At 39.5% G+C, this 14775-nt stretch overlaps 1 protein-coding gene across 14 annotated transcripts in view; it reads right to left on the reverse strand.

The window, feature by feature from the left end:
• MYLK (myosin light chain kinase) overlaps nt 1–14775 on the reverse strand; it is a 194924-nt gene that overhangs the window by 32571 nt on the left and 147578 nt on the right. For all 14 annotated transcript variants that reach the window (XM_086898152.1, XM_086898155.1, XM_086898164.1 and 11 more), the window contains 3 exons: nt 14185–14235; nt 12465–12592; nt 9190–9343 (listed from right to left, as the gene is read on the reverse strand). In XM_086898152.1, coding sequence (XP_086754278.1) covers nt 9190–9343; nt 12465–12592; nt 14185–14235 — 333 coding nt within the window. The remainder of the gene's footprint in view (nt 1–9189; nt 9344–12464; nt 12593–14184; nt 14236–14775) is intronic.

A 14775-nucleotide genomic window follows, 5' to 3' on the forward strand; every position in this document is an offset into this window, starting at 1 on the left:
AGTTTCCTAGGCCTCAGTTTCCTCAGTGAGCTCTTTTTTCATGACTCACCTAGGAAACTGGAGTCCCTCTGGCCAGCATGGTTTACAGAAGCAAGACTTAGGTATGTGAGCGCTGCAGAGAAGACATTCATGGCCAAGGGGACATCAGTGGCAAAGGAAATGCTGCATGGCTTCAGACTAGTATCTGCTAGACCTGGGAACATTTCTGTATTCCTAAGATATTTTTCCCAATAGGCAGAGATGAAAACATGCAACCTTGGCTGAATTCTACTGAGCCAGAAAGATGCACGTTTCTGTTTGAAGTTTATTGTGTGCTGCTGCTTGCAGATCTGTTCAGTGTATAAATACTGTAGTAGCTGCTATGGGAGATCATGAACAGGAATGAAAGCCTAATCTTTGCTCTTTTTTATTATGACAGATGTATATGTACCATTTTACCATGCTTAAAAATGACTTGATATCAGACTGGATGGTATTCTACAGCTCCGAACATTCACAGAATCTGCAGATGGTCTCTCCATGTGTCTGCTCTGTTTCTCAATAGTTTATTCTGTGGGGATTTTAAAGGTTACTCTGTATTCATCTGTCTGTATTGAAAGCTAGAATATTTTGCCAAACTACATTCCCATTTCTTTCTGGAATATGAAATCTCTATCAGCACAATTAACTGCCTCCAATAAAAACATTCCGTGAGTTGAGGAGGGGTGTGGAAGACAAGCACAGTTCTCTATTCTGTCCCTCTGTTTTAGTATTTACTATACCATTAATGTCCCTGAGCTGCCCATCTCCAATATTCTGCTTCATGTCATGTGCAGTTTTTGACATGCACAATTATATTTCATACTTAGGCTTATATTATGAAGGCTTTACATTGGCTTTAATGGACTACAATTTTGTTCTTCCTCTTCTGGAACAATCCATAGCTACAATCCAATATGTGAACAAGAATGAAGGGAGAGCAGCCAAAAATGCACTTGTGCACATTTCTATAGGAGAAGGAACTAATTTAAAATACTGAGCTTTAACTTCAATTTCAGTGTTAGATGCAACAAAAGAAAGCCACCATAAGGTATCTTAACTATATGAAAGTAGGCTAACTTACAGCACGTACATAACCTCTAAATAAAGACTTGTGACATTCTAGATTATCATGGTCAAAGTGGCTGTATCTACACAGTCCTGTTGAACCTGGTCAGAATCCTACAAACTCCAATGCCTTTGCATGTAAATCTCTCTAGGAATATAAGTAGGGTTGCCCCAAGCTGGCTTCCAAGACCTTGTGGCAGGCAAAGGAGCTGGATAAGCAGCTAATTTGGCCTCAAACCTGACTCAGGGACAGTTTGCACAGCAGCACAGACTGCATTAAGTTACTGATACCAGCAGCACAGAGGAAGTGTGTTTCTACTGCTTTGTAGCCTTTGTGCTCCAGCAAAACCAGATACACATTAAAACCTCCCTTTTTTTTTTTTCTCAGCAGAGGGAGGCGAAATTACTACTACCCCAAAAGCAAGGAGGTCAGATTCCAGCTTATTCTTTGTGGCATGTATTCCTTTGAGCAAATGATAATGTGATGAGCTGACCCACATGAAATGTTTAAGCCACTTTTAAGACCATATCAGCACTGAAACACACACTCGTTATTTACTCTCCAACTGAATTCAGCTGCAATCCTTCCTCAGGTAAATTCTCAGAAATATTTTGGTAAACAGGTTTTGATATACAGCCTGAAGTAAGCTTTAATTAATTTGTATTTGTGCATTCTGAAAAGCATAAAACATAAGCATGCTTGGCCTTTAAATCATTGCAGTTTATCAGACAAATCTGAGTTGATGTCATTGCCTTTTTTTTCAGTGGTGTATTGGTTAGAGCATATTGCTAATAACACCATGGTTGTGGGGTCAATCCCTGTACAGGCCATTCACTTAAGGGCTGGAGTCGATGATCCTTGTGGGTCACTTTCAGCTCAGAATAGTCTGTGATTCTGTGAAAATTCCTTCACATAGGCAAAGGGACTTTCTGCAGGGGAGGTGAACCCACAGCTCATCCAGCACACCCACGTGACATGAGACTGTGCTATCTAGACCTCAATGCCTTCTCTTCATGGCTCAGTTTACAGAGGCCTCAGAACACAAGAACCATTCCAAGAGACCAAAAAAGGCAGCAATCTCCTTATCTGAGTGCAAGGAAATGGAAATTGTTGTGCTACTTGCTGTGAGGGTCAGGCTGAGCCAAGGCGAGGCAATAGAGTTTGCTGTGCGTTAAGAGCTCGCATGGCCCTGGCTCTTAAGCAGAGATACTGTTCCAGCAAAAAGCCTCTGAAAACTGAGAACAGTATAACCACAGCCTCTGAAAAGTTTTCTTTTCCTTTCTTTTATGAACAGAGACAGCACTGAAGCAGTGTCTCTGAAGGAGTTTTCTTTATCTGTTCTCAAAATTGGTTTGTTTTCTTTCTAAATCCAGTTATCATATTACTGTATAATACTATTATTAGCTATTGTGATATTTGTCTGCCAGATAAAGAACAGACAGAAAGAAACAATTTAATTCCATTCCACAAGCTGTTTAGCCAGGGAAGGTATTTAATATGCTGCAAAAGCCAGTTGAACACTGTCCATGCTGACAGCACTGGCAAAGCTTTCATTTGAAATCCATCAGCAGGAGAAAAGCAAAACCATAAAAGGTCATAACTGAACTTGGCACTATCGCTGACAGGGCTCGGGGTCATGGCAGACCTTGCTGCTTTGCTTGGAAAACTATGCCCTGCAGCTCTTTTTCCAAGGGAGAGGAGTGCTACAAGTAGAAGTTACCCCTTAACACCTGTAACTAATGCACACCCTGTAGTTCGTGTACCACAGGGTTAGGATAAAGTTAAACTAGAGAATGCCTGCGCTTTCCTGCAAAACAACTCGAGAAACTGAAATGAACACGAGGTTTCTCCTAATCAAACAGTCTCCCCAGCAGAGGCAAGGACCCTATGGTAAAGATCTGTTAGTCCAGACTTTGAAATTTACACCTCCCCCGTAAAATACACTGCAGAACACTCTCACCACCATCAGCCCTCCTGACAACTCTGACATAAAACTAAGTTATTTAAAAACTGCCCTTTTGAGACCCGTGGATAAAGTACCTCACAAATACTGGTGGCCCAGAGCATCACTGTGTGCTGTTGGGGTAATTGAGGCACGGGAGTGTAAAATGACCTTGCCCAAGGACACACAGGAGAATGGAGCTGGGAACAAAACCAGAGCTCACCACTCCCACGCAAATGCCCTCAGCACAAGAACATCTCCTTCTGCCACAGGCCTAATGGAACAAACAAATATATAATGCATTCTCAGGAGCCTTTTTCTAAACCATCTGCTCCCAAGCCTGAATCAACAAGCTGTTCAGATTACTCATGTGCCGCGCATTAGGTATCTGCTTTGATAACTGATTGAATTAGAGCTCACAAACCTGCCCACTGAAAGGCAGAATAAATTTTAGGAATTTCTCTAGTAGGGCTATCAGTGGATTAGTCTCCACTGGAGTGAGTTTGGGTCCTAGGAACCCCATGTTTGCATGCTGGAGTTGTGATTAATCATTTTTGAGTAACTAGGTAAAACACAGGAATTTTGTTGCAATTGTCAAGATATTTATAGTCTTCTCAAAAAAAACCCCTGAAGGTAAGCATCAGGAAAAAGCAACTATGCACAGTGTTCTACTTAAATTTCTCCCAACAGAAATGACATTGAAACTACATGGCCATTCAAGGGATAAACCTGGATTAGTGTGCCAGCACTGATGCATAGAGCAGAGTAAGCTGGTTTTTCTCTACACATTTTGATCTGTCTGTGAAAAGTTTTGGTATGGCTGCAGAGTTTTGCCACTATGCATTAGTGGGAAGCTGACAGTGGAGGTTACTATAGTCTTGAACTACAACAGCAACAATATAAGACATCTCTTCCTTTACCAGCAGTGTAGTTGCCCTTTAACCATAAAACCAGTGACAAAAATACTCTAGCAATCCAGAGGAATTTGAAAGGTTGAAGGTTATAGAGCAAGTCCACCCACATATTCTTAGGAAATTCACTGCATTCTTGACCCGACTGTAAACAGGGAATCACATGCATACTGAAAGATACAATCTGATGTTTTTCAAAAGAAGAACTTCAGAATCATTCATATTTGCACTTCTGAGCTGCAATATTCAGTGTCAAAATGTCTATGGTGTCTCAGTTCACTGTCTGCTTCCCAGATGTCTGCACTTAACTTTTCCAGAGAGGGAACACAGAACCCTGACCACTGGGTCCTCTCTGTCTGAGTGGTGAGCACTGAGCCAGATTCCTCTGGATCCCCCACAATGCATTTATCCTGCTGAAAGGGTCACTGTGCACTGCTAGTTTTGCTACCACGTTTCCTTGTAACAGAATTTCAGGGCAGAAAATAAATGCTAATATAGCTTGCACATATGTGACTCATGGAACCAGAACCAAGCCCTTCATAGCAGCAATTAATAATCCTACCATTACATTCAATGACTATTGGAGTTAGTGATGATAAGACCTTGTTCTCAAATAAACTTCTATTTTCTCATTTGTGCTTGGTAAAACTGTGCTCACACAGATTCTGCTAAAGGCATAGAAACACCATCATCCTCACAGAAAGTATCCTCATCCCAAGTCAAGTATGGAATGGATCAGAGGAGTAGGTATTGAATTCATGTTACACCACTTGCATACCTGTGTGCAACATGCTTATATATATATGTGTGTGTGTGTCCTTGAGTACTTGGTTTACCACTTTCCAGTAGCAGAGAAGGCTGCAAAACACAGCACATGCACCAAAGCTGAGAGTAATAAAAACACTTACATTTAACTTTAGGCTTCTCAGGGTCTAATGACATTGCTCTCATTCTTTTGCATATATCCACCATAAAGCTTACTAATCACCATGATACTTCTATGTGTGTGTAATACACATGCACACAAAATACCACATCAGGAACTGTAGAAATCCCAAAGGATTTGTAAAAGACAAACAAGGTTGGTCAAAATCAGCCCCCAGTTAGGTAGTAGGTTTGTTTCTGTCTTTAAATAAGTAAAAGACAGCACTAATATCCAAAGTATTCACTAAACACTGATCATCAAAAAGCCCCTGCATAGTAGGCATGGAAACATGAAGCAATATGCCCAAAAGCATGTGGCAAGCTTGTGGCATAGCTGCAGAACAGATTATTTCTCTAAAGACAGATACCCTTGTTGAATATTGTGTTATTCTTCTGACTCTGTCATAGCACCCAGCTTTAGCCAGTAGGAAAACCAAGTTTCTTCTTCAAAGGCGATCACAGACCCAGGGCTATCACACAGCTAAAATGTTCAGAATCATAAATTTAATAACTGTATCAATATACATCCAGTAAATGTCATGAAAGGAATGAATATTCCTTGCTATTATTGTAAAGTGAGGGCTCTACCTTGCCTAAATAAGTCATATTTTACACTAAACTCGTTGTTGGCTCATTCAACAGCTTTGGCAGCACAAGTCCACTTCCATCTGACACATTGTCTGCTATAAATCATTAGCTCAATCTCACATCAGGCTGTTTCGATTTTGGAGCAGAAACATGTTACAAAATCTCCCTAGAGAGATCAGTCAGCTAAGGAAATTGCTTATTTAAGAGAGCTGATCATAACAATAGAGAAGAGCTCAACATGGAAATTTTGGGAGCAATCAGCCCTTTAAAAGAAGATACTGCTTAACTTGGATGTGTCACAGACTTGCAGGTCTCTCAATATTATTAGTGCTTGTACAGAGCTACACAAGGCATCACAAGGCTCAGTCCTTGTGTCTGAGTGCTGTGTGCTCAGCACCACAGCATTATTTAAAAAGTCTCCTGGAACTTGTTTATGTATCAGTGCATCTGCTGTGTAGACTGCACACAGCTCACACTGGAAGCTGGAGTGTAATGGACATTTTGTTCATTGAAATTCATTAAAGGAAATAAAACCCCTTAGAATGAAGTTGGGCTTCTTTCAAGAGCATCCTTTCCCATGGAAAATGGGAAATAATAAACTATTTAAATGCTTTAAGTGTCAGAACCCTTGCATAGTTCAGTTAAGATTGTAGTTGAGGCCTGAGTCTGACAGTTAAATTTAAGAATTTGGGAGATAAATTCAGAGGAATGCAGGGTATCTGTTTCCCTAAATGTCATTATTAAAAATAATTTCTACAAATTGTATTCAGATAGAGTTTACAATCTAAGACTCAGGGTTTAAATCACAGCAGGATCATTTCTGATTTGAATCCTGGCAGATAAGCTCAACCCTTTGTTTTCTGATGGGAGGTTAAGTCAATAATGCTATTATTTTGTGAAGAAAGGTCTTTGACAACTGCAAGTATAAAAGCAAGATCCAGGATGGTCTTAAATATCCTCAGGAAGGTCTTTAGACCTTCTGTTCAAAGCAGGATCAGCTATAAGGTCAGATCAGATTGCTCAGATGCTTATCCAGTCTGAACTTGAATACCTCCAGGCACGGAGACTGCACAACTTTGCTGGGCAACCTGCTCCTGACATGTGTTACAATCCAACTTTAATTTGAGAAATGTTTATTGGAATCTTTGCCATCAGCATGAAGACTTTGAAACCTATATGGTTTCTTACATGGTAAGGGGTAATAATAAATATATCATTATTTCCATATTTATTTCATTTTGTATTTTAACAAATGTCTTTGATTTGCTAATATTCAGAAGAGCCAAGTCTGTTAGCTATCTCTTCGAGAAATGCAGCTCTGGGTCTGCTCAGACACACTCCTGAAAACAAATGTTCTGTATTTGTAGTTTCAACACATTCAAGGCTCGGTTGTGCAGTGTGGTCAGGCAGCAGCGTTTCGAGCACAAAATACACACATGGATGTGCCTTTTCTCAGTAAACTTACAGGGAGGTAGCTCACACAGAATTTAGAGCCTTATTTTAAAGGGCTGAGGCAAACCAAGCTGATGTCTAGCACCAGGACTTTCTCCACCAATGTTTGTTATGAAAGTGGGGTCAGGATAGGGAGGACAAGTTTCTTCCCAGTACTTGGGATGGAGCAGAGGGGATGGACCGGCAGGAATTTAGGACTAAGGATGAGCTTTGGTATACTCAGAAGGCTCTGGTTTTACATATTCAGAGAAACACAGCTTCCCTATTTTGACTGACAGGCTTTAGAGAAAAGTACCTTCCAACTTCAGTGAACATTTGACACCTTTAAAGGTGAAAACAGTGTGAAGGATTTGATCTCAGTAGTGAGATTCTAACCTCCTTCCTAGAAGGAAGACATTTTTGCTCCCTTTTCCCACATTTTTGAGTGCCCAGATGGAAGAATCTGGCCTTAAAATGCATGTGCAGCAAGCTAGGAGCCGTGAGGCCTTGTCATACCTTCGGCAGTGCTGACATCAGCGAGATGTCTCACTGAAGAGCTTGGCAATTTTACAAGAAGGAATTTATTCTTTTTAGTTGGAAACTGAGAGCTTGTCATCAGCCAATACACATGGCAAACTGTACATTGTAAGGATCCTTCACCCAACTCTCCCAAAAGCATCTCTGGGAATCCCACGGTTCTCTGGCACATGTCTTAGAGAAGAGTGAAGCAGGAGGCTGAGATGTAGCTTTATAAGGTTATAGAATTCACAGACTTTCAAACCAATTAACTCCAAAGGATATAAACCAGTGACTTATATAATAATAAGTCAAGGCCCACACAGTAACATGATAATAGGAATTGTCAGCCTTATGCAGCTAAAAAAAAATCCACCTTGCCCAATAACCTGCTACGATTAGCTGCCTGCAGCAGTTGCCTAGGAAAGAGGGAAAAGGAGGGAAATGTAAAGCAATTAATCTCCTGCCATTCTTCCAGCTGCTAATCAGCTGTGTTGGGGTTTTGCAGCCAAAACCTATACCCAGACCAATATATATGTTTATTCAAGGACCAGTGGTATTAATTTTTAACATAGCTGTACTTCTGACTTGTACAACCCACTGTTGGAAGGGGTAGTACAATTTATATATGCATCATGGGAAAAATACTGATTCTATTTTCTTCTGTTCTTGAACCCTCTGGCATATTGCTGGAATCTACTTGATATTTATACTCATCCATTCAGTTATCTTTTAACTTAAATTAAAGCCATAGACTGGATAAAAGGAACTAATTTAAATAACTAGGAAGCCTCTATTGACAATATGTAGAGCAACGTGCAATTGAGTCACATTCAGTCTGCTTCAGTGGATATTGTACCTGAAAGTGTAATTTTATTAATTAAACTTTGTATGGTATTCACTGGATTGGTGGAATGAATCTCCAGTCCAATTTGGGTTAAAGGTATTTTTGCATTGGTTTCATTGGAGTCAGACATTCATCTTTGGCCTTACACCCACATTTCCTGCCTTCCTCACACCCATGTGGCTGTCAGAGCACCTCCTCAAGTGATAACCCCTCTGCAGGCCACAGGTGACAGAGCCCAGAAACAGACCCAGCCCACAGATGTATGTTTTACCAAATCACATCTTTGCTTGTAGATCTTCCCTGGATTTCCCAGGAGCATTTTGCTGTGCATCCACACAAAGGTGGGTTCATTAGCCCTTTCAGAGCTAGGTGTCACAGATCTAGATTTTGGCTCCTCACTAGGCAGCAGTTTTATCTGCAAATAAACTGCAACAGTCTGTCAGCCTACATCTGTGTGCAGCTGTCCACAGTCTGCTACAACAAATCTGATGGCCTGGGAGGGTCACCTGACAAGGCTGTTTGAAGCCTTAAGATACCTGTCTAAAAGCCCACAATAAAGGGCTCCATTTTCAAAACAGACTGTCCTTATTCACTGTTTTCTGTCCCTGTGAAACAGTACCATGGTAGGAATTTAAAATGGAGACATGAGCTGTTTTTATCTTGTGGGGGTATTTTTTTTTTTTAAGCATGAGCTATTTTATGTATTTTATACCTACATCACCATGGAATAAAGAATTTTTCCAAATAAACACAGTACAGCCCTAGTGAGCTTGCTTATAATCCTTATTACAATATCACTGTCGATTTTTTTAAATACTAGCTTTTATTTCAGTCAACTTAACTGATTACTTTATTTAACCTGCTGCACATCATTATATAAAATGCAAATGCAGACTGATGTCTGAAGAATAAATATATAAATGAAGTATTATTATGGACTTACCAACAACTGTAAGGTTGACTTGTGCTTGTCTGCTGCCAAGTTTGTTCTCTACAACTAGGGTGTAACATCCACAGTGTTCCTGCTTTGTTGATGATATTGTTAGCTTGCTGCTGTTTTCAGCGTTCTCAATCTTAATATATTCATTTTCTTGAATCTGCCAAATAAAAAGAAAAATTATGTGATAGATTTCTTTCTATTTGAAAGAGCTCAAAGCACAATACAATGTTAGCATATTGTGCGTTGTCTGCAGATAACTCTATTACAGAAGTGAGTTTGTGTAGCTGGTAAACTGTAATCAACACAAATCATCTAGAAATGCAGGGGAACGTTATAATGGCTCCAGTCCTGCAAAGGCCACAGGGAGCACTGGTGTTGCTGGAACCCCACTTAGGAACAGGAGTGTCACTTTTTCACTTCTCTTTGACAGGCTGAAAGTGCAAACTGTGCAATTGTCAAAAGAACAAAGTTTGGTCTCGCATATCTTAGAGAAACCGAAGTGGAACAAAGGTTTAGCTCATTTGCCATTCCCCCTCAGAGGCCCAACATGCAGACCATCCATCGCTGTGACTTTTGCCCTCTTGTTTTAACCAGGCTTATTCTGTACTTCCACACAAACCAGGGTAAGAGTTTCTTGGGTTTGAACAGCTGAACACAATGTAAGAAATGGTGATACAACACTACATCTCTACAGAGATTCAAAGAGAAGATTGAGCTTTCCCATAGCATTTTAATTTTCTGGGGAAGCAAAAATCCAAATCTCTGCTGAGTACCATAAGCATATTATGAACTACTTTTTAATCGAAACGGAGCTATCATAGCATAAATGGCCAAGGTGACTTAGATTTTAATCAGCATTAGCTTGAGACATGACAGTTCTTTAAAATCCTCATAATGCCACACTGCAATTATAGAAGCTGTACACTGTGTTCTTATGAAACAGACAACATAATGTCAATGCCCTTCTTCCTCCCACCACTTCCTTCTTAGATAAGTGACTCTTCCAAGCCATTCTCAGAATTTAATTAAAAATTAAGGCTATTTAGCTTGCCTTATCTTGTCCCATATATTCAGAGAAGAAATCAAAATTTTTGGAACAGGACCTTCCCTGCTCTTTCCTCAACTGAGACAAAACACATGCACTGCTATCTGCTCAAAAGTAACATTAGAAAGATTTTCGTACAGTAACTCATACAGAAAGTTAACAAATGTGATTTTGTAGGGTTAAATTATACTGAAAGTTGTTCCACCCTGCTGACATACATCTGAGATTCTAAATGGTCTTTTATGTTTTGCTTCATTAAAATTAGTCAAGGGGTGATAGTAGAACTAGATCTGCATTATTCAGAGAAAGCCCAGAAAGGATACAGAGAAAGCCCTGAAGGGATGCAGGGATATCCCTGAAAGGATAAAGAGATAGCCCTAAAAGGATGCTCAGTTGTTTGCAGTGGTTGTGGGGAGCATAGGTTGGAACCTTGGGATGCTGAAAGAAAGTCACTGGTCATGGTTAAGAAGTTTCAACAGCTGGCAGTGTTCAGTGATGGACTCAGCTAATGAAGTGGCTTTCCAAGGCTTTCCCCCCTTTAGCACACTTCCAGCACCCCTCCACTACACTGCCACAGCACACCAACAGATGGGTCGCAGATTCACGACATTCCCTTTCTTCAAGCAAAAGATACTCTTTTGGAATATACCTGTGCAGAACTGTGGCTCTCCTGCACCTGAGGGAATGAGAGGAAGAAACACGGAGAGGAGGCTGCAGCAAACAGCAGCAGGGATGAAAACACCACTTGCTGGATCAGCTCAAATAACAAATACAAATAACTCCCAGTAAATTGTCAAAACACTTGACTGGTTTTCACTTTTAGGACTGGGAATGGAACAGAGCTGAAATCAACCACAGTTATAGAAAAGGAAGAAATCCAAGCATAAAACAATATGTGGTAAAGTGAAAAATAAAGCAAAATTATGGTGCAGCACAGGATGCAGTAAGTGGCTCCCCTTTTAAATTAATAAATGAGAGACTGCTGCCCTCACTTGTCCTCCTGCAGTGTTTGGTAACCCTCCTGTATTTTTTTTTTCTTTTGTATCTCATTCACCAGAATCAATAATTTAAACATTTTTATCATTTTAACTTATGATTTTGCAATACTTCACTTTGTCTCATAGTGGATAACTAAAGAAGAAACTAAAGATGGTAAAAATAGCATTTTACAAAGGAGAAAATATCTTGGATCTGATAGGGGCATTAGGAGCTGCTATTCCTAGTTATCACATAGATCTTGCATATAAAAAAAGGCCTTAAAATCTAGGTAAATAAGATTGTTGTATTCAACAAAGAACTCAGAATTCTGCACAAAACAGAAACTCACTTTTGAGGGGTACATTTTACCTAAATGTTAAGACAGAACTTAGCAAAATCTAACACAGCATCATTGAAGCTTCTGAGATGTATTTTTTTTTGTGGAAAGCAGTGGTTAACTCTAGTCTTGAAGCTAAAGAAATTTAAGGAAATATAAGAGTTCAAGAAAAAAGCCACCCTTTCCCCTAAAGTAAGTGGTTATTTTGAGTTAGCAAGGATTGGGCTCTGGAATACCCTTTGCACTAACAAACTGTTTTGAATTCTTTCAATTAAATGCTGACATGTCTGGATTTAGAGTCTAAACTTCCTTCTAGGAGGAGATGTTTTTATTTGTGTTCTATAGAGTGCATAACAAGTTCAGAACAAAATAAACAGAACAGCAGCTACAATAGATATTTATATTTTCTCTGTCCTAACGTGACACTTCATCTTCCAGTCTGAACTTGCATATTCAGTTTTTTGATTTAAAGTGATTTTAAACAGCTTTGTTAAAGCAACTCCCTTTAGACACTGCCCTTATGTGATATAGTTTGAAGATATTCAAGTAGAAGGAATTTTAACCTAGGGAGTGAGGGCACTGATGGCATGGATTGCTCTTGTGCCCTGTGTGGTGACATTTCTGTTGCAAGACGATTCACTGAAGTTTTTTATAAGGTATTTTGCCCCTCTGACATAACTTTGGACCCAGAATCAACAAAGAAGAGGCCATTTTCAAAGGAGAGCACTGTCCCCTGTGAGAGATACTTTTCAGATACCTCTATCTTTCCCATCACTTATTCTTTAATTCATAATCTAAGACTTTTCTCAAAGAACTTTGCCAGTTTCTTGGGAAGGGAGATGGAAAAATGGGAGATAGTCATTCCAGCTCTGCTTTTTCAATGATTGCTAGAAGAGCAAAGAGCAGAAAATAATTTACCTGCTTACGGAATTTCATCCAGGTGCAAGTTATGGGTGCTGTTCCTACCACCTTGGCAAACAATTCCACTGATTCACCTGCACGGACTTTCCTGTCTTCTGGGAACTGAGTAATCTGAGGAGGAGCAGCTGAAGAGAAAAATAAAATAAAATAAAATATCCCTTTAAATTACTGTAAGTTTTCTTAAAATTCAAACACATTTCTCAGCTCAGCTGTTTCAGAGCAGCATTTGAAATCCAAATTAGCAGTTACCTGTTGCTTGCAATGAAAAAAATTCTGTGGATTTGTTAATTCTAGGGGAGTGAAGCAATAACAATTTACCCATCCAAAGGTTGCTCATTCAAGACCAAGGTGCAAACATACAAAAGACAAAAACATTGTCACCTACCATCAAGTCCAAATACAAAGTTTATGAAATTTTGTTGTGGGTTTTTCAGAAAATCTTGTTGTTTTGAACTTTGTATTTTTGAAGAATGGCTCCAGCTACCTTCTTACCAATTTGCATGTATTGAAGGGGTCTGCAAACCTGCTCCCTGATGTCATCAACAGAATTCAGAACATTTAAGACTCAAGATCTACCTATGAGGATTCTGGCTTCAGTAGCCAGATAAACATTATGTGGCACAGAAACATCATGAGAGACAATGAAGGCAACTGATGTCTTCCTCCATTAAGCTAAATTTTGTCATGAGTGATGATGTATCTTTTTATTTGTGTACCACGGTGCTTCCTTAAAACCTTGCAGTCCCATTCATTCCCCCCTATTAATGAATCAGGCATTCCTCCTTCTCTTCCCTCTCACTGCCTGAGTATCAATAGATGGCAGAACATCTCCTGCTAACAGTGCTCCTTCCTGGCTTTTGGCTGTGCTGCTCAGAGTGTCAGACCTCTGGTAGCTGCTAAGCACAGATGCCAGAAATATCACAGGCTAGACAACTCCAGGGTGAAACCTATACTGTTGATTATAAAAGCATCATGATAAAAAAATTATTCTCGTGTGTGTGTATTGGAGAGGAAGGGGGCAGACTTGAGGACATATTGACAGAAATGGTAAGAGGCATTCCCTAATATTACAATGACCTCACTGCCAAATCTAACATTCTTTATAATGCACAGGGCTATTGTGCATTAAAAAAGTGCTTTATTTTCCTTTTCAAAGTAATTAAAACAAAGTGGGTTTCCTTCAGCTCTAGTCTTGACCTTTTAAAAGTGTTTTTGTTTTGAAAATATCTGAAGAAAACTAGGCTGAAGTGTAAATCTGGCACAGAAAGCAGCTTGAACAGTTTAAAAGTCTGATGAAGTTTTAAGACACTGAAAAGAGGTTCCCATAGAGGAAATTTCCTTGTAGCTTTTAGTATAGATAGCTTTGCCTTGGAGACTGCAAACACACAAACAGGTTACCATAACGCCAGTGATGAGGAACAGTACAATCTATCACCTTCTCTGTGGTAGCTGCTCATGCAGAGGATTCTGTGATACACAGAAAAATTCCTTTCACAGAAAGCCAAGGTTTGTTGTGGATATGCAAAAGGGCATAAGTTACACACTACTGACACTTTGTAGGCTCTTGCTATAGCCCATCTGAGAGTATGTTTTGGACACTTATAATTTAATTCTTGTACAGTGTAAACAAGTTTGACTTACCTACCATTTAATCACATATTCAAACATACTTAGTAGGCAAAGAGCTGCATTGCTAAATGTGGGTGGCACAAATTACCTGCTTTTGGAGGAGTCTTTGGAGCTGGTTTCTTCTTCACTGTTGCTTCACCTAGTTAAAAAAAAACAAAACAAACAACAAACCATGTGAATTCAAAGGTGAGCTTTGCAAGGTACCAGACCAACCACAAACTTCCATAGCCAAGTAAAGTTGGCACTTGAAAATATAATACGTTCTTTCAACATATTAAACTAAAGAATTAAAAATGCCTTTAAAAGCACTTTTATTATCCTGGGTGATCATCAGAATATTCACAGTTGAAGCTGAAACTTTTAAAAGAATCAAAGAAATCTTCTACATTTTTCCCATGATCTGTTACGATCCATTCCTTATAGCAGTTTAACAGGTGAAAACACTGGGCCAAGACCCATCTCATACTGACTTTCTGCTCAGATTTCCAGCACAATCAATGCTGAATGATCTCAGTTAACAGTAGGGTAGTTAACACCATGTTCTGCTTCTCATACCACTTGTGAGATTGCAAAGAAACAGCAATACACCAAAAGTAAATATTAGCACCATCCATCCACCTCAACCTCTTCCTTAAGCAGGGACAACTTTTTGTTATATTCTCAAAAGAAAATGTCATAT

The sequence above is a fragment of the Cyanistes caeruleus genome, chromosome 7 (assembly GCF_971803275.1).
Source record: "Cyanistes caeruleus chromosome 7, bCyaCae1.hap1.1, whole genome shotgun sequence".
NCBI lineage: Eukaryota > Metazoa > Chordata > Aves > Passeriformes > Paridae > Cyanistes > Cyanistes caeruleus.